Source organism: Labrus mixtus, chromosome 21 (assembly GCF_963584025.1).
Source record: "Labrus mixtus chromosome 21, fLabMix1.1, whole genome shotgun sequence".
NCBI lineage: Eukaryota > Metazoa > Chordata > Actinopteri > Labriformes > Labridae > Labrus > Labrus mixtus.
Window position 1 is genome coordinate 19,760,864 of NC_083632.1, and position 20,908 is coordinate 19,781,771.

The window sequence follows — 20,908 nt, forward strand, 5'->3', positions numbered from 1 at the left end:
ACAAAACCTTATGGGTAACCTTTGAAAATGATGCTCAAACAGCTAATAAAAATCAATGGATAAAATAATTAGATCAATTACTCCTTAGGCTACTTAAAGCCTACCTGGACTAGGCCTGTATAGGCTATAGGCTATATATTTTTCTTTTAAAGTATTCTCAGTCTTTCCTTCTGAATCTCAGCCTATTATCGTTGATACTTTGTAGGAGTAAACAGACCTCTAGTATTTGATTAAATTACTATTCTTATAGGCTAGTAGGCTTATGAGTGTGCAAACGTTGTATAATCGGAAATTAATTTTAATTAATGCAGAAAGTGTAAAACAGAAATCAAATTTTGAGACAGTAGGCTATGTGTGCAAAGAGTGGGCCATGTGAACAGAGAAGGATATATCATTTCAGATTTGAATGAGGGACAGTGTACTGTACAAAAAAAACATTAGTCCCTGAAGAGAAAAGATGCTTTGTACCAGATTACTAGCTCATTTCTATCTTTTGTCCCTGGGCAGATGATGTAGCTATTTAAACTGATTTAAGTTTGAATTTCTGAAGTTCAATAATATGGAGTAACAAATGTCCAACCACAGAAAACATTTAGTCTTACAGTATCCGCTTTATTTCATTTTGGGAGTCGGCAGGGACTGATCATATAAAGAATTTATTTTGAAAGTCTTTGCCGGATGTACATTTCTAATTTCCTGTAACCTGGGTACTCTTTGGATTGTACGGGTTTAGGGCGGAGCGTGGTCGGTAGGTTACGGAGAGACTCGAGGTAACAGCGGACACTTCGTGTAGTAACGGCTGTTTCCAAATGGCAACGAAGGCGGACGAGCAGCGGGAACCGGCGGACGTCGCTGCGCTGTCGCCGCTCCACGGCACCAGAATCCACCACAATAGTAATAACAACAACAATAACAACAACAACAACAAAGACAGCGAGGCGAGCGAGACCGCGACGTCCGCCACCGCCGCCAGCACGACGGAGTCCGGCGGGACGGCGTCGCAGAGCATCGGGAACGGCTCGGTAATCAACCCCACCGGGGGGAACAACGGGAAGTGGGTCCGGCTGAACGTCGGCGGCACGGTGTTCCTCACGACGCGGCACACTCTGCTCAAAGAACAAACTTCATTCCTGTACCGGCTGTGTCAGCAGCAGGACCTACACTCAGACACGGTGAGTCCGGTGAACCATTCCCAGTGTACGGTAACCTACTTCTTAAAAGAGTTGTTACTTTGTAATAACAGGTAACAAGTATGTTTTATTGATGGCACCAAGCAATGAGTGAGCCTGAATAATGAATGGAGGCTACCTTCACATGCATTACCCAATATACATTATTTATGTGTGTCATGCTTTAATGTGCCTACATTTGTAGTTTATCTATGAGCCTACATTTAATGTTAGTTTCAAACACAACAGGCTATGTTAAAGTAGCTGGCTGGTTAAGGCTATGTGAAGAAATAACATCACTCTCTGTCAGCTTTATATGGTGGCAAAGCTTGTAAAACACCCAAAATGCACTTTAACTTATGTCAATACTGTCCATTTACAACTCTGTTTTTGTACATTTACATTTAATCTTCCATATTTAAGAATAGTAATGCTAAGTTAAACCCTGCTTGTATATATTCACATTCTTAGTTTTGATATTTTTAGTGCTTATTTACTTTGTATTTTATATTATATTGTGTTTAGATTTGCTAATATTGTGTTTTTTGCTCATTTTGTGTGTTGGATAACCTGCTGCTGTAACGCCACAATTACCCAGTTTGGGATCAATAAAGTAATTCTATTCTATTCGAAAATAACGTTTTATAACATTCCTGTAGTGGCTCATATTTGCTCTTAACGCTGAGTTTACATTAGACGTTCACCCATGATAATATTGTTATACTTTGACAGGTGTTGACAGGTGGTTAAAGATTGGCTCAATATCATTTTTTTTATCCCAGTGTGGTAAAGGTATTTTTTTTGTATAACTAAAAGGATTGGCTAAAGTATGTGAGCAGGTCTTGGCAAGTTGGCATGAAGTGATTCAGTGCTTTACCTAATAGAGACTGAATGGAAAAATTATATTACTGAATAGTGCAGTGTGACGTTTTTATCTTGTAAGGCATCACAGTGGCCTTAAAGGAAAGGGCTAACTATATTATACTGTAACTGAATTATCTATGTACTCTTCCCAGAACCTATTACTTTAACTCTATTGTGGTCCAGAAATAAAGGCCTGCTGCTCTGAAGTAGGCGGAGAGCTGTCTAATTACCAGCTGATGAACTGTACATGTGCAGTATGGAGCTCTCCCACTCTCTCTTACTTCTTCTGTAAGTGTGTGTGTGTGTGTGTGTGCGTGCGTGTGTGTGTCTCAGCATCACTTTGTGGTGTGAACATAGCTTGGGTCAGATGGATGAACACGTGCCTCCTCTTCTGCAGGGAGCTGCACAGTCAGAAGCAGTGCAGCTGACATCTTATTGGGGGAACAGAAAGAGAGAGATGTATTGTGGATCCCGCAGTCACATGCAGACTGAACACATTGAAAAGGGCTGGCAAGTCTCATGAATGATGCAGGTTTCTATTATGCTGCAGCCTTTGATATGCATGTATGTGATCAAAGAGAAGAAGGGGGCAGGTCTGGTGACGTCTGTAAATGGTCATTTTTAGCTTTAGATGTAGACCTTTATGTCTCTTAATATCCACTCTGTAAGCAACTGTCAAAGAAAAAAGCAATAGGTAGGATAATATTCATCCAATAATAAATCATAAGGTATGTCATTTAAATAGTACATCATGAAGCTTTATGTCTTGTTTTGACCATGATTGTACCATATGCCTTCTTCTACATTTTTCTACAATAGTAAGCTTAATATTTTGAAGTGTTCTTGAATATTCGAGAAACACAAACATCACCTATAGGCTCTGCAGGCTTGTAATAGAATAGTTAGAAAAGGTTTGGATGCATAATGTATTTATTCCTTGCTGTCGGTGATAATTCAGGTAATTATAGTTTTAGCACTTTTCCACATTTTTTTTTAAATATCAAGTAAGGGGATGTTAAAGGAAGAATGTGTGATTTTTAGACATAAATACAGCAGAAATCCAGAATCCTCTGTAAATATCTCTCTGGGTCATGACTGTCCACAATGAGTGACGCGTGAGCCCCGCTGTCTGTGATGTTGTCTGAGCTGTGTTTATGTCGTGTTTACATGGACTGGACGGCCGGCCGGCTCATCCCCTTGCAGATAAAAGCTGTTTAAGTGAGGGACTAGAGAAAAGAAGAATAATAACATACTGTACTCACTGATTATTTCAAGCTCACTAAAGCGTTCTTACATCACGGTCATTCCGTCCAATTTTAAGCTACGAGCAAATTAAAGAGCGATAACAATTAGTCTGCTAACAGAACAATGCAGCTCGATTTTCCTTCTATACCTAAAACGTTTTACAAAATGAAGCCAAAATATTTGAAAATAGACTAATTTATTAAATAAAACTGGACCTGGAAAGCGTTTTCCGAGTCTTCTGACTACTCAAAGCACATTTACACTACACTGATGGTAGCGGCTGCTAAGTGTACAACAGTCAAACGATACTACTTCATTCACACAAATTCGTACACCACCGGCGTAATGATTTTGGGGTCAGTGTCCTGCCCAAGGGCACTATGACATGTGACTGCAGAGCTGGAGACTGAACCCGACCTTCTGGTTGAGAGGCAAAACTCTATCTCTGACCCACAGCTGCCCCACTTCACAGTCTACATCAGCATATGTCAAATCCTGATCTCACGCTTAGCTTCATCATGACTTGCTGTAAATGTTATCCCTTAGAGGGTTCCAAAAAGTCAAGTACTTTTTGGCATTTGCAGAAGAAACCCATCTGCTAGGGAACAGGTATTCCAGGGTTAGTGCCAAAAACAACCTCCAAATTTGGAGTTTGGAGGTTTTTACAGGAGATCAGAAACTGCTGTTGCCCTGCTGCAGCGCTGGGCATTTTGGGAGGGCAGAATATTCTCATGTGACCTTCAGTGTGACCCAGCAGGAGCTTCCTCTGCACTACTTTAAGACACAAAGCCACATATTTACTCTCTCACTATCCAACTGGCACAAACACACACCTACAGCTCTTTTCTTCACTCATCTTGGCTCTTTTTTTCTTTATCGACCATTCTCTTCTCATCCTCACTGTCAGCAGCTGACTCACTGAACTCATCGCATGTTTGCCCTCCCTCGGCTGTCTTTTCTGCTCTTTATCACAAACTCTTAACTCGTTTCATTTTAGAGACTAGATTATTTTGTTTTCAGTTAATAAGTCTCCATGGCACTGCTGTCATGCTAAAAACAGGACTCTGGGAGTCTGACCTATGGGAGTTATAACCTTTAAAAATTATGGTTGAGGAGTGCTCAAGCTGCTTTTTTTTTAAAGTTATGCAAGCGCTCCCGAGCCCACAGCCAGCGCTTTTCTGTTTGAAAAACATACTCAGTGGACACGGGGCCAAACACACCTACTGTAGCCAATATTCATGCATTTATAGACATTATATTAAAGAAGTCTCGTTTTATTTGTTTTATCTTTGATTTTTATTTGTATTGTATTTTATTTATTCCTCAGGTGTGTGCAGGACTGCAAAATGATAAATAGTTATTTGGTAAGATGACCTTTATGCAGCTCCGAGTCACAAGAATAGTCACGGTAATAAATGTGAAATCAGGAGGAAAATATATATTATATATATATATATATTTTGTTTATGGCTTTAGCTTCAGAAGCCTCGTGATGAAAACAAAGCATGTTTCTTTAGATCACTCAGACCCACTGATCCTAACAGCTGTGAATGCACAGAAGCGTAAATGATTCAACAGATGGATGTACAGTCAACTGTGGGGGAGAAAAAAAAATCTGTCTAATTCATGAAACAACCATTTTCTAAAATGCATCACAGTTGCAGGTTTATCTATGTGAAGAGGAAACATTTCATTGCTAATAGAGCTTTTTCTCTTCAGTCTAGTAGAGTAGCAGAGCCTTGTGAACACGCTAACGTTAACATTTCAGGCCTTCAGTATCACAGAACAAGCTGCCTGCTAGATTTGAGCCATAATATCAGTTAACTACTAAGATCAAACCAATAAAGAAAGCTACCTACACAACATGACTGTGCATTAATGTAGGTTCACTCACTCAACAAAATATATCATACAGGTTTCTCCATCTTTTTTTCAGCTTGGATGGACCATCTCGGTCTCGCCTGATATAAACACCCTCCCTACTAAAACCATCTAAAGTGAATACACTAACTACCAATCCAATACAATCCAAAAAGCGCTGTACAGGTCCAATCCAATCTTGAATGGAGGTTGGGAATAGAATGAAGTGCATGTTGCAGGGAGTGTCCCAATGAGCCAGATGAAACCAGCTTGTGATGTTGAGTACACAAAGCAATCTGAACTTCAATCACACAGGAGATGATCAGCTTCTGTGTTTTCTTCTCTCACTGGGTGTGTGTGTGTGTGGGGGGGGGAGCTGATTTTATCTGGACCATAGTCCCCCTATAATCCGCTGATGTTGGCGTGTTTCTGCTCGGGTGTTCTTAGCCGTTTCAAACCCACAGACACTGTCTGGCTATGTGTGAATGTTTTAATGAGATTACCAGTGCCTCTGCCGCCCTTCCCCTGCACAGAATAATACCCAGTGCTAACTACTGACGCTAATACGGCTCATGATGACCTCTTATGGTCTCAAGCCAATAGCTAAAGTTCAGCTTTGATCCTGCTGTGATGTTAGCTAAGTAGGTGTAACAGTGCTGGTATTGCAAATATAACCCCATAACCAGATGATCACAGATTTGGGATTAGTAAAAATGGATTCATATTTGATTACTATACAGTTGAGTTATGTTGGCTTGATACTTTTTTTATGTGTGGTTTATAATTCTTTGGCTGTCTTCGTCCCATCTTGCAGTGTCGGCATGGATTCCAACACAAGCCTGAACTCGCTTTAATCATTTTATCTGCGCTGTGAGATCTCTATTATGACACACAGGCAGGGCCCAGACATTAAAAAATATATATTTTAATTGAATACATAGCACAGAGTTGTGAATATAGTGCAAGACACACATATGATTTTTGTATTTTTGCTCCCCAATAACTGCTTGTTCGATTTAAAATCAAGATGGCTAAAAATTAATTAGACGTGTTATAGAAACAAAAATAATTTAAAGAGTTTCCTATTACCCCCACTGTTTTAATTATGTCAACTGCTTTGCTCATTTCATTTATTGGAACTGAAATCTATTTAATTAAACAATACAGATGGTAGAGATGAAGGTTAGAAACACCTTCTTTACATGAAGAGAGAAATGCACTTGCATTTTGGAAAGGGTTGCAGGAAGTACTCCAATATACTTTTCACAAAGATTTATATATCTGGATAGAAATCATAGAATTACACTTCTAAGAACATTTGCTAAGGTGACATCTAATGACTGCATTTTGCAAGGAAGCCCTCGAAATCTGTTTATATTCACCCCGAAGAGAGTGGGGACCTTATTGAGCTGCTATGATGCCTCCTACCTCAAAGACGTCACCAACACTGAGGAGCATGTGGTTCAGCCAGACCATCTGTGACGAAAAATGAGGAGGATCCCTAATTAGAAATCACAGGACAACACAGTTTTTCACAACTTCTGCCCCCTCTCCCCTTATGTCAGAATTACGTCAACAGACCAGATATGTATTTCCACATTTTCACCATGCAGTAACAACAGATTAATGCAGGATCAGTATCACAGTGTTTGGATATGCCAAAGTCAAAATGCATAGGCTTTTTGTTGGCTGCTGGTGTTGTACATTAAACCCATACTTTTGCTTGAATATAGACTACTTTGATAATATAGTCAATTTGGCAAAGATGTTTTTTTAACTTCTTTTTTGTAAGCAGAAGCAGCATGACGTCAATACCGTGGCTCTTCCAGATGATCCCAAATGCGCAGACCCGGCTCGTGAATATGCATTATATATGCACCCATTTCTGGTAGTTCTGGCTTCATCCTGTTCAACAGGGGGAGGCTGAAGCACACTGTCCATTTATATACAGTCTATGAAAAGAAAAACACACTCAGACAGATACAGGGACAGATAACATCACATTCTTCTGCAAGCATTTCCCTAATCATATCAGGCATCTGTTTTCTTATCATATGTTTAAAGATCAGGTGTGTGTGTGTTGGGCTTTTGTTAAGGTGTGTTTGATAACCTGTGGGGGTTACAGAAGGATATAGTGGAGTCACATCCTATTTCCCTAAGCAAATGTTCTGCAAGCCATTAACCTACAAACCATGTCCCTTATAATAATAATAATAATAATAATGTTGTGTGATAAAAATCGGTGTAGCATGTGTAAATGCCTCTTCTGTAAAAACAAACAACAACCTACAAATTCTCAATATTTCAGTGAGAGAGAGAGGGAGAAAACCTTCTGCCAGTGTTGTCATGCCCACACTGTCAAGTCAAGTCACGTTGACAAGGCGTCGCTCTGTTCTGCTGCAGCTCCTCCGCTCATTTTGGATTATGTGTTGTTGTATCTGTGTCTGTGCTGCAGAGCCTGCAGTCATTCCACTCTGTAATAACTGCGATTTTCAGAGCAGACGAACATATTCTAATCCATTCTGTCACTGCTGGACCTTAACAGTCTCTTTGTGTCTTTTTGTCAGAAAAAAACAGAAATCCTGCATGTCTTCATCCTCTGTATCTATGGCACTCTCCCTCTATTCTTTCTTTGTTGTTTTGTTTTTCAGTATGTCTGCCCTTCATTTCTTATAGCAGGTTTCAGTTATACTGTTTTTTCTAAAATATGTAATCCTCCAGGTATTTTTCGCTGTGGCTATCTCTAACATTCTCCTCGTCTTCCTTCTGCCTTCTTTCCCTCATCCGACTGTACTTCCACTCTGCAGACTGCATCACAGTCTGAATCTTTTTGTGTGTGCTTGTAGATTTCCTCCATCATTGTATTCATTGTACGTCTCGTAGTGTGAAGGCTCATCAGATGCTCTTGTCATGCTGCACCAGCGATGATTGGCCGCTCCAGAAGAGATGTGTGTGCAGGCAGGATAAAGTCAGACTGATCATTGAAATTAGGGTGACAGCACGCTGTCTGTCGTACAAAAAATCCTTCATGCTGCTAGAGGATTTCTGTATTATCTTGACTCTTGACCACAGTATAACTTTATGATTTTTATTTAGATATGCACACATCAAGACAAATAGGTTCCATTGTTAGAAAATATGAAAACCATCATTGGCTTAATGTTTCATCATTCTAGGTGTTGTATTTTTGTGTGAAATATTTTTAATACTACAATCTTGCCATCCATCATCAGAAGGGTATTCCTCATCAGATCTTTTCATTTCAGACATATCATCGGAAGCTAACGGAAAGTTAGCTAAGTTAGCGAAACAATAGTTAAAGCGGAAACAGGATTTAAATATTCAGCAACAATTATCTCTACAGGCAAACCAGCTTGTGTGTAGTCCATGTTTTAATTTAGACACACATTAATCTCTTCTCAGGTTAGTTAAGTTATAACTAGGCTAAGAGGAGACTAATTAAGAGCTGGTGCCACTTCCATGGATTACAAGCATGGCTGCAGGATTTGTGTTCCTGCAGGAGTTTATAAAGAGAGGTATTCTTTTATACCTCAAAAACCTTCAAGCCTGACCAATGCAGCTGATACCAGGAAGGGGGAGGGGAAGTGAAACAATCATCATATTTGCCGTAGGCCAGCCTTCTCAAATTTAAGACTGCCACGGCCCACTTTGAAACACAAAATGACTCCACGGCCATTATGAAATAAACGTTTCATGACTACAGCTATCACTCCCAGTCAGAGTCAACTATTGGACCCGACAACATGATATTATGGCAAGATAACACATGACACATACAAGAAAGTTAACTGAACAGATAGTAAAATATTATATGATATAATGTCCATGAATAGTCATGACAGGCCTTACTAATCACTTAAAGGGTTGAGTCATGGTAAATCATCATTTATTGTGATATTTATTTTATTTTTATTCTTGGTGGAGGTCCTTTCGCGGCACCACATGCAGTACCCAAATTGCCCACCAGTGTGCTGCGACCCGCACTTTGGGAAGCACTGCTGTAGGCTTTGCATCCACTACTAACCTGCATGATTTCTGTTTTAACGATGAGATGGTCGTTTAAAGCAAAAGTCTGAATTGAAACACATTCCAGAGGACCGGGGTAGACATTGTTAACGGACTGCACTCATTCCTTGGCGTGATGAATCATATTCACCCATTCACACACACATTCATACCCTGTGGTCAGACATAAGAAGCTATATAAGAAGCTAAGCTAATCTTTGAAAGGCTTGCGTTTGGGAGCAATTTGGAATTCATTGTCTCTCCCAAAGACACTTTGACATGTGGACCGCAGGGTCTGGGAATTCATCTGATCAGGAGAGAACTCTTTGTCTGCTACAGCTCCCTGGAGAAGAAGCCTCTTTCCCTGGTCCAGAGTGACCTAAGTGCCTTCACCTCCAAACAAAAGGCTGGCCTGATATTCCCCTTAAAAAAGGATCGGTAATAATCCAATTCCAAGTAAACAAATTTGGATTTGCTTAAATAACCTCAAAGTCCATTAGAGCCCCCTCAAACATTCAAAGCAGAGTTAAATCCTCACCAGGTCGACCTGCAGCGGCAAAAATACAACACTAAAGTGGACAACAGGACCCTGGCAGTACTTTTTGTTTGATTTATGTAGAAAAGTTTAATCTGGATTTTATGTTATGGGTTTAGGATGATCATCAAGTATGAAGTAACAAACCCAGTGGTACTGTGTGTGTGTGTGTGTGTGTGTGTGTGTGTGTGTGTGTGTGTGTGTGTGTGTGTGTGTGTGTGTGTGTGTGTGTGTGTGTGTGTGTGTGTGTGTGTGTGTGTGTGTGTGTGTGTGTGTGTGTGTGTGTGTGTGTGAATGAGTAGGGGTCCACTAATAAAAGAGACAACATGCATGTTTACAAGATGCAGCTGGAGGCTCAGGCTGTCCGTTTGCCGCTTCAGCAAACAGCCATAAATAGAATCAGTCATGTGAATACTGCAGGTTCTCTTTATTAAGATACACATTTTCTTCTCATTCTCTGACTCTCAGTTTTTCTGTCTTTTCCACTTATGATCGAAATGATACTCTACAAGCCACCATCCAAATATAAATAGCCTGTTTATACTGTTAATACTGCAGCAGTGATTCTTTAGTGAATTTGAATCTTAAAGAGAGTCTCTGCTTTAAGCGATTATCACAAGGAAGAGAGCAGGGGGAGGATGTGCGTGCATGTTGGTGGTGCCATGACATATGAGCCAGGCAGGCTTGACAGGAGTGGAGCCTGGAGGTGGGAGAGAAGAAGGCTGCTTCTACATTTGTGAAAATAAAGTCACATTAAACTACTCGGGAGGGATAGCCGTAGCCTGTGTGTCCAAAAATCAGTTGTTGTAGCTGTAAAGGGCAACACAGATAGTAATGTTTTATTATCAGCATGGATAATGAAATATTAGGTTAACACTGAAGTGAGTTTAATCAGAAATGAAGACTTACTTTTTTAACTAACAAACAAGCAGTGGGAAATAAAAAAAAAAAAAAAAAGCAAACCCATTTTCATCTCAGAAACAACATTATTGCATTGTTCTACGACATAACCTTTCGTCTATGGGGAGCTTTTATTTTGGAGAGCTCTGCTATGTGTTTGGCGTACGTACATCCTTTCTGGGCAGCCAATTCTGCGCACAACAGATTAAATTGCATACCAGGATGTTATTTTCCTGCCAGTATGCTGCAGTCTAAAAATAATAATAAAAAAAGTCCTTGCTCGAGGAAGGAGCTACATTCATTTGAGAGATATCTGATTGGTCATTAAATCACACATGACCATAAAAAGTATTAATGAGGAATATTAGTAGTTAGACAATACACAGATTATAAAAATAAAGTTCTGAATACAACACTAGTCTATTTAAAACTCGACATAATGTAAGCACACTGTGTGTATTATCACCATATCATAACACTATGGTTGAAAGTGTTTCATGTGTGATGATGTTTTTGTCTCTGCCACAGGATGAGACGGGAGCCTACGTAATCGACAGAGACCCCACATACTTTGGTCCCATCCTAAACTACTTGAGACACGGCAAGCTGGTGTACAACAAGGAGCTGGCTGAAGAAGGTCTTTGATCTGCTTTCACTTTACTCTGATGGGGCCTGGGTGCATGAGTTTGTGGGTTTGTGGCCATAAGGAAATGCCTCGTTGTCTCCAAACTGTACATACTACCTCACATACTGTTATTTCTCTGGAAGTGTCCTGTAGCAATCAAGTTAATGAAAGATGAACATTTATAATATGCATAGAAACTGCTTAGTAACTATTGGGTTACTCAACATAGTGACTTCAAACATGGGTGTACATTTGAAGTTCAGATAAAAGTAAAAGGATGGTATGTAAACACATCAAATGTAACTATTCATTAAAAGTGAATGAAGTAATGAACAAATTGTTTAAATAGTTGATTAGACTATTTGATGATTATGAAAACTTAAATCAATCAGTAAAAAGTAGACTGTGTGAAGAATGGACAGCAGAATACCTCGCCTCAAGTGAAGCCAAAAGATTTAGGGCTCCCCCTACAGACCCACTGCAGTATAGGTCATACACCGCCATCATGTGAATACAGCAGGTTATTTTTATTAAGCGTCTTCTGCAGCGCTGTGTTCACCAGTACAGCAGAAACAGCAAGAGGAAACTTAACAAACACAAACACAAGAGTCATTGAATTCTCTTTCTAACTATCACTAATCTAATCTGTTCTGCTTAGGACGGTATACCTGTGGCATCTGTGCCATTTTATGGATAAGTTAAATGCATGTTTTTGTTATCGGAGGTGATGTGATGTTAATTCTGTGGCTCTTCCAGCCAATCCCGACTGCACAGACTCTGGTTCCAAATTCACAATGTGTCAGTAACTGTCTAGTTTTTGTTGTTGCTTTATCTTTGTGCAGTTGGAGAAGGCTGAGGCACATTGTCCATTTGTGTTTATGCAAATTATTAGTGAAAATAGTTAGCCAAGACCTAAAGTATCACAGTTAGCTTAAAGTAAAGACTTTATGACAAACATAAAAAGCTCAAGTTAAACATCCAAAAGTAAACAGAAAGCTTAAAGAGAGAAGTAACTTGTAAATGATAAAATCAAATATAAGGGTAATCAATTAATCAATCAGTGGAATAATAAGGACTTACTGATTACAATAGCAAGCTAAAAGTAATGACAGTTTTTATAATGAGTAAGCAGAGTCCACTTATATTATTAAAAAACATCTGAAACTTATTTTGAGAATCATTTGTAAATCGGCCAGTGTTGTTGATTTAAGGGTTTTGAGTTGTGGTTTAAATTATTTCTCAAAGAAACACTTGAGATCCACTTTGCTGCTGTATGTAACCGGGAGCTAAATCACTGAATCTTTTGTTTTCAGGTGTCCTGGAGGAGGCTGAGTTTTACAACATTACCCCACTGATCAAACTCATCAAGGAGAGGATCGTGGAGAGAGACTCCAAAGCCACGCAGGTATGCACAGAACTAGTCAAAGTGTTTTCATGAAGGAGGAGTATTGCTCGTCCCCGCTGCTCTGATTGCTTCACAGAGAAACATGGCTCCCTCCAGTCGCTTCACTAGTTTGTTAAATGCAGTTATTAACAATGTGATGGTGTCAGTGAGCAGCCTTTCAGTCATTCTCTTTGTTTGTGATTTCACCCTTCTGTGCCTTTCTTTAAAGAGCGCTGCTGTACATCAGGCTTCTCTCTCCTAGATGTTTGCACTCTTACATAACTCCACTGCCGTACCAAACATACATACTGCCTCTTCATCCGTCTTCTGTCTCCTAAACCCTCTCTTCTCTCTTTTCCCAGCAGGTGCCCCCCAAGCACGTCTACAGAGTGTTGCAGTGTCAGGAGGAGGAGCTGACCCAGATGGTCTCCACGATGTCGGACGGCTGGAAGTTTGAGCAGGTCAGCGTGCGCGCCTGCAGAAAGCCCCGCACCGGACTGCTCTGGACTGTGGGTTGGACTCACGCTGCTGCTGACCCTTCAATCTTGACCCTTGGCCTGACCCCCTTGGCCCTCACCTGAGCCCTGCTATCTGCACTCCCAAAATCAGATTAGGACTTCCAGATTGCATTTGATTGTTTGGTTCAGTTCTCACTTTTTTTCCAGCTGAAATAGCACAAGTAGCTGATTTTCCCGAAAAAGCCCCATCTTTAATTTTCTCCACTGCCCTTCGATAGAGATAACAACATGATGCCACAACATGTGCGACCCTCTTCATTCTAACTGACAGCCTCTATTATTCAGTCTCTGACTCAGACTACACTACAGTGGTACCCGTGCTCCAGTCACTGTTTTGGTCCAAGTGTTTTTTCTACGGCTGTTAGACTTTGGCGAATGTGCTGGAAAAGCATCGTCTTTATTTATCATTATCAAAGACAATAAAACATTTTAGTAAAGTCTGCTGCGACAGGACTTAGAGAAGTGGAATCAGTGTTTTCACATAGTGAGCAAAAAACATGAAATCAGTCACAAACATTTAGCACTCTCAGATTAATGATTCCTATGCATGCACTAACATCATAAAGTTGAATTTTTGCCCTGATCTTTCTCTCTGTTTTTTTCTGTATACTTCTTTTTAAAGATTTCTTTGGGCGGTTTTGCCTTTATTGTGATAAGAAAGCTGAAGATAGGAAACTATTGGAACGGGAGAGAGAGTGGGGATGACATGCAGCGAGGGTCCGAGGTCAGAGTCAAACCCGGCCCGCAGCAGCGAGCACTAAAGCCTCTTCACATGGGGAATGCTTTCTATTAACTGAGCCAGCCTAGAGCCCCCTTTCCTTATATTTCTACTATGTTGGTTACAGATATCAGACTGCAGTCTTTCAAATCTGAAACCTTTTTGAGTTTGAAAAATTGTATTGTAAATTGTAAAAAGTGTTGAATTGAAAAGCCATTCTTTTATAACACAATTGTTCTTGTTGATGTGTTTGATTAGACATATTTGTGGTTTTCTTAGTCACCTAAACAAGAGAAGCTTTCAGGTTTTGTTTGGTTTTGATTCAAAACAAGCAGATGACTCATTTAGGCTAACTTTGTTAAAATGTGACGGATAACTTTTGAACTATTTTAACTAACTTTGGTCCACAAATGTTTGTCTGTTTAGTTTTTCTCTCGCAGTATTGACAGTCTTATGAACACAGTGACCCCATTTCAACACTGCTCACAGTGAGAACACTGTTAGATTGATCTAATAATGTAGATCGATCCCTTGGCGTCCAGCGTTAACAAATCTTTTTTAGGAGATGAGAGGCTTTAGTTTAGTTTGATGATTTTCTTGAATAGAGATTCAGACCAACATCTCTGAAAGTTTTATTTCAGTCTATCCCCACTATAGCTATGATTTGGATATAGACCCGTCTGCCCCTCCCCCCCACCCAACCCCTCCTGCTGCTTTGCCACTTGTCTCCACTGCATGCTGCACAGCCACGATTTGTTTCCTGCAGAAGCGGACCCACAGTTGTGTTTTTGTTCCCACCAGTTAAGAAGAAGCTTCTTCTTGAGTCCACTGAGTGTTTAGCAGGAGACCGAACCGCCCCGCTCCCCCCACCCGCATGAGCTCAAGACTCTTTCCTCACTGTGATGGGACCCTTCCTTGATTTCTCCGCTGTTGTCTCTACTTCTTCCAGACACTCACTCCCCCTTTTTCTCTGTCTCTGTTTATCTTTCTGTATCTGTGTCTTTTTCAAGATGGTGAACATCGGCTCGTCATACAGCTACGGGACAGAGGACCAGGCTGAGTTTCTATGTGTCGTATCAAAGGAGCTTCACACTCCTGGTTCTGGACTGGGCACGGAGCAGAGTCACAAAACCAAGGTGAATGCTCTAATGTTGTCCTCATACAGTAAACACACACATGTATGTTTAAAGCCTCGTTGTAAGATCAAGCTGCCAGGCTGTGTGTCCTCGTGTGCTCCTCGCTGTCCTTGCTTTGTGTGTGTGCGCTTTTCTGTGTCTGTGTGAAAGAGAAGGAGGGTATCTCCTCTCGCTGAAGGGGATACGAGTGTGCTTTGATCCTGCGTTCTCCACTCAAAGCTCCAAATGTCGCTCACCTCAAAATGTCATTCACACAATCATTCAGCCCATCCTTCATGCAGCTCTCCCTTTCTTTCCTGCTGTTATCCACTGTTCCTTCCTGTCTACCTCCTATTGTATCTCTCTTTTTTCTCCCTCCTTCATGTGGATATAGAGACATATATCTGTCTATATCTACCCCTCTGCCTTTCACAGTCCACTCACTGACACTCATCAACATGTTCATTTTGTGTCGTTTTCTGTCTCGTTTTCTTTTTCTTTTTTTTTGGTGTGTTCTCCCCTCCGTCCCATCATGCTGAATGAAGCCGGCGGAGATGCAGGAGGAGGAGGAGGAGGCTGCGAAGGATGAGGAGCAAGAGCAGGAGGAGGAGGAGGAGGAGGGAGAGAGAGATACCAGACCGAATGAGTGGCTTAGAGAATGAGGGAGTCATGTTTCTTTGTTCCAAAGAGAGGCGGGAATGGGTGAGGAACTGTGCGCTGGATGTGCTAGAGGGTAGACCTGGTAGATTTTAGTGTGTGTGGGTTTGTATGTGTGTGTATGTACACATGTCTATGGTGGTCGTTATTGTTTTATGTCACCGCATTGAGAATGACCTCTGTTTAAGTTTACCCAGTGCACACTCAAACAAGCAAATACAAGTAGATGTACAAAGCAGTGAAAATACTAAAACCATACACTGACTTAACCCACAGCTTAAATAATGGCATTAACATTGTTTGTGTAAAACCTTTGTTCATATGAATCTGATTTTGTTTATCCACATAGGACACATCTCGAGGCTTTGACAATGACCATGCCTAGTAATCTGCTTGCATTTAAAAAGCCTGCACAGGCAAAGGCGTTTGCAGCACCGCTAATGACTCAATTCAAAGCAACACTTTGCACATGCGATACAGTTTGCTGATTGGCTGTTGGATGAAAATGTAATTCCGTCACGCTGTTAGTCATGACCTGCAGCAGCTTGTGTCTGAGTGTGAATATGGACATGCTCAGTCTGGTCTCTCAGTGACCCATCACAGCCACACACATATTGATTGAACACTGTGTCTCTGTGGGCTCTCATTACCAATGCTGTGACATGAATATCTCTGACCTTTCAGTGTAGCTGTAGTGTTGGATGTCCTTCCCAGTCTGTGTGCATACTGTATTTACATTCACAATGCACAGTCACTCAGAGGAGATAACACCCTGAGAAACCACTTTCAAACATGGACGTCATGCATTTTAAACATGGTTAAAACGTGTCATTCTCATGTCAGTCAAGTCATTAGCTCGCATTCTGTCTCCATAATCGCAGCCAAAATATCCTTTCAGTTAGCTAGAAGGTTTTAAGGTTACATTGCCACGGATCCACATTTTCTGATGTCTGATTTTTGTTTTTAATTTACAGCTTTTCCAGATCCACGGGTCCCGGATGTGAAAAAAAAAAAAAAGAATATAACTTTTATCTTGGCTCATTATGACACTCACACAGTGTAAGTGTGCCTCAACAGGCGGTCATCAAAAACAAGATCTGTAGCATCGGTTTATTTACATAATGCCAGTTATAAAGATGGCCAAAAAGGAAGAAGAATAGGTTAGTCTCACAGCTTTATTTTCAAGTAGTTTTCTTTTTCTTTTCAGTGACACTCATTTTATGAGAAGAAATCGTCATATGCTGGGCTGTGCAAACATTACATTGCCAAGGACAGTAGTGGAGCTTAGTAAATTATGACCAAAGATTCAAAGTAAAGCCGGCTGATCCAAGGTGCTGCATACACAAACATGACAGAGAATCTGAAATCTGCCTTCATCACTCAGTGAGGAGCTTTTTCTGCATCACTCCAATCTGATCAATCTTAAATGGAGTGCAGGGATCTGATTACTCCTGTACTGTGCAACTTTGGATGCAGTTGTTCCCAAGATCTTTAACTTCATGCCCATTTATCTCCGATGTTGCACAAGGCTGCTTCGGTAAACAATCCCCTTGGCAACAAAAACACAATATCTGCAGTGATCCCATCAACTGTTAACTTTCACTTAACCATAAAGCTTGTAAAGAATAACTGAATGATGACTGAATCATTTGTTGTCCAATGCTGGTTTAATCTTCAGGTATTAGATGTTATTAAGCCAGTGATTGGTTTGTTTGGCTTTTAATCGATGGATGGAATCAGTGTAGCTGAAGACAGACAAGGGGATTTGTTCGTATCCAAGTATTTACTCAAAATAATGCAAAGATTTTATCTGGCTACAGGAAGACTGAAAGATAATAAGAGTCTGTCTATCAGAGCTCAAAGCAACAGCAGTTACACTCACGCTGCCCCTCCAGCATCAACACCCTGCGGTGTGCTGATACACACCTGCATCACCATGTGCCGGTGCAGGCTCAGCAGCATTCGTCTCAGTCTGTCGCCTTGGCTGCAATCCAAAGGCAGCTTTGGCCTCAGCTGACAGAGACGCTGGCATGAGTTAGCAAAGAGTGTAAGAGAGACTCAGAGAGAAGGAGGGGGGGGACAAACTGAGCAGGAGAGGGTGACACAGCAGTGTGAGGTGAAGCTACTCTCCTCTGTTGTTTTCTTTGTCAGTTCAGAGAGAGGACAGCTCACAGCTCCTACTTTCAACAGTGTGCTGATCTGCCGCAGTGCAGGTGTGTGATTGAGGGAGGTTTTTTTAGAAGCAGTGACTTACATAACACGTGACTTCTAACAACCTCTATTGGCAACTTGTAGGAACTGCACCACAGATCAGATGTGTATCCTGTGTCTGTCTGTAGAACAAACCCTGACAGATGTTTTTGTAAATGTGCATAATGGAATAAAATAGGTTTTAGGTGTAGTTTGGCAAATACACCTGCCGCAGGTTTTTGACTTTACATTTACTGTAAATGGACTTGGAAAACTCTAGCAGTGTGGTCGTTGAATGCCTGATAGTAAGGGTCATGGCTTAAAGAAAACAAGGTTTTAACATTTTTAACAGCAGGTTAGAAAATATGTAAATAAGCATTTTATGTACAATTTATTTACAATAACCCCGTGTTATGTCATAGCTTATCAGAAAACATCATAAAATAAAACAGAAATGTCACAGAGCAGAAGCTAATGGAAGTGCAGCAAGACGAACAATAAAATACATAAAATATTCTTCAGTTCATTCACAAACAACCATAACAGTAAAACAGGAACAACAAGGGTTACCATTCAGAGTTACCTAGGCCGGCTTGTTAGCCATGTTGACTTTCCAAATTCATGTTAGCCAGCTACACTCGCTATACCCTCCAATAAGTGTGTGTCTACATGATACAGCTTCGCCTAATCCCATCATTCCGTTCTGTGATCGATTCATTTTCCTTGCCTAAAGGTTTGCCATCACGGCTTCCTGTTTGGTAGCTCTTTCTCCCCAGAGCCATGAACTTTTTCTCACAGAGGGCTTCAGAAGCTCATGCTCTATGTAACAGTCCATGTGGAGTTATTGTTTTATCCCAAACCCTGAGCTGTTCATGCACCAATGAAGTAGTTTTCAGCACTGACATGGTTAAGGTTTCTCAAACGGGGCTAAAAGCTGCTTTCGGTTTTTAAACTTCTGAGTTCAACAACTTTTGTTCCATTTCTTCTCACACAGTAGGTTATTGGTTTTTGGGCTTTGGCGGAGTGGTTTGAGAATCTATTGACCGTAAACTATGAGTAGGTTTGTACTTTGCTAGCATTAACTATTGTGCACTTACTCTTCAACACTGCAGTTTTTTGTCCCTGTCCACTGAGCAGAGAGATTTTCTCTGCAGCCATATTTGAGAACCATTTGTGGTTAGCCCAGCTCACGTCAGCCCTCCCCCTCCCCCCTACAGGTTAGCTCCAGTTAAAACTGACTGCCCGGATTGATAAAGAGTAGGGACGCCAATACACTCAAACTGTTAAACCCAGGCAATAATGAAGTCACATTACGAGACAATCCAACTTTAAGAACATTGTCTGCGACTTCTTTGATATAATTTTGATGAATAAATCTGAAAAAAAAGCCTTCAAATACAACATGGTGTGTCTGTGTGATGCGTAAGAGAAAGTGTGAGAGGTATTTCACCTGTAAGAGAAAAACATCCTGGACCTCTCCGGTCTCTCCCGACGTGCTTTCAGCTGAGTTAGCAGATTTTAGAATAGTGACGTTATCATGCTTGTGATAATCATTACACACATTAGAAGGAGGAAGAAGACTGAAAGAGACACGATGTGATATGATGTTTATAATTGTATAAAATCTTTTTTTTTTTTTTTTTTGGTTGTCGCCTGTTTAACTTGGATCGTTTGGTGCCTTGAGTCCAAATTCCTCCGTGTCAAAGTGCTCACAGGAGTTCATACAAGCGTTAATAAATAGCTGAGTTATTCATTGTGTCGACTGATGTGTAGTTTACAATCTCACTGAGGTTCGTTATTTGTGTGTTTTTTCCTCCAGTACAGATTTGCTGTAAGAATTGTATTTTTCGATAAGGATACAGAGAAAGTACACTGATAGGCTAACGGGGTGTTTTGTATATAATGTCATGCTTTTTTTTATATTTTTTTGTACTTTCAGTTGTTTAATTTATTCTTTTTGAATGTTACACTTCAAAGAATTTTTTGACTTTTTTTCCAGCGTGTGTGACTGGGAGGCGGTTTACACCATCTTTAGGTGACTTCTGTGTTTTTTTTTGTAATTAACTTCAACAGTTTATAGATCTTGATTTGTTAGTTTTACTGAATATGATGCACACACATGCTGATGAATGGACTTTCATCAAGATAAGAATTCCTCTCAAGTGAAAGCCGCTCTACAATGAAACTTTCTTATGCATGTCCAGTGACTTTGTTTGGTTTGCCGGCTGTTTTTACTCGTTTACTATTTGTTCATCTGCTGAACAGTAGAGTTGTGTTTTTATGTAGTATTTGATGTGTCAAAGTCAACATAGCAGTCCTATGTCATCATTCTGTGGGGGAGGGGGAACTTTCAGGCAGCTGTGGATAGAAAACAGTTTTTTATCTGATGCTGGACTTTTCTTCTTCTGCCATCCTTAGAGCCTCAGTGTCTGTAAACATGAAACTGTGTGACACATGCAATGTAACGCCTCAAATCAACCTGTACGGGCTTTAAGGAACACTGTGTTTTCATTTCATTATCAGGACCTGAGCAACATACATTTGCAACAATGTGACATGAGTTGAATATTTTTTATTTAATATAAATGAATGTCACCATTCAACAAAAATAAATCTTTGTCCTTTGGTTTAAAAAAAATGAAAATCTTGTTTGTTTGTTTGTTATTAGAGTCGGCAAATGTTACAAGAGACACATCCCTGACTAATCCACATGACACTGCTCAGTGAAGTTTACAGTTTACAAAAATAAAGAAGCTAGTTTCTAAGTAGCCACTGCACAGGGTGTGGTCCAGATTCAAATCCTGTCTGTGGCTGCTTTTCCACATGTCATTCCCCTCTCTCTCTGTCTCCATGATTTCTGACTGTTCACTACAAGTGTATTTGCATCATATTCCTGCATAAAATGTAAAAGTGATCGTGTAATTAAGCGGTTGCTGTTAACACTTGTGCTTCAGTGTAAGAAGAGGAAAAAAACACCTGATGAAAGTGTTTTCCTCTCCCTCAGTGAGGAACGTTTTACTTCACTTAGCTATCTCCTTGAGCTTAAAGTTGAACTTGTATGTTTTATAAAGAATGGACCATACCAGTAGAACCTAATCTTAT

General features: G+C 40.4%; 1 protein-coding gene across 7 annotated transcripts; it reads left to right on the top strand.

Annotated features, from left to right (window-relative positions):
* The first annotated feature begins 714 nt into the window (after positions 1 to 714).
* Positions 715 to 20,450, top strand: kctd17 (potassium channel tetramerization domain containing 17). 7 transcript variants are annotated; one of them, XM_061028830.1, is made up of 7 exons: positions 716 to 1,172; positions 11,128 to 11,236; positions 12,538 to 12,629; positions 12,971 to 13,117; positions 14,855 to 14,980; positions 15,505 to 15,661; positions 16,591 to 20,450. In XM_061028830.1, the coding sequence occupies exons 1-6, from the start codon at positions 810 to 812 to the stop codon at positions 15,619 to 15,621; spliced, it is 954 nt and encodes a 317-aa protein (XP_060884813.1). In that variant the 5' UTR covers positions 716 to 809; the 3' UTR covers positions 15,622 to 15,661; positions 16,591 to 20,450. The 7 variants fall into 7 exon arrangements, with proteins under 7 accessions (XP_060884814.1, XP_060884813.1, XP_060884812.1 ...); XM_061028831.1 differs by having other exon boundaries at positions 715 to 1,172; positions 12,974 to 13,117; positions 15,505 to 20,450; XM_061028829.1 differs by having other exon boundaries at positions 15,505 to 20,450.
* Positions 20,451 to 20,908: the final 458 nt, after the last annotated feature.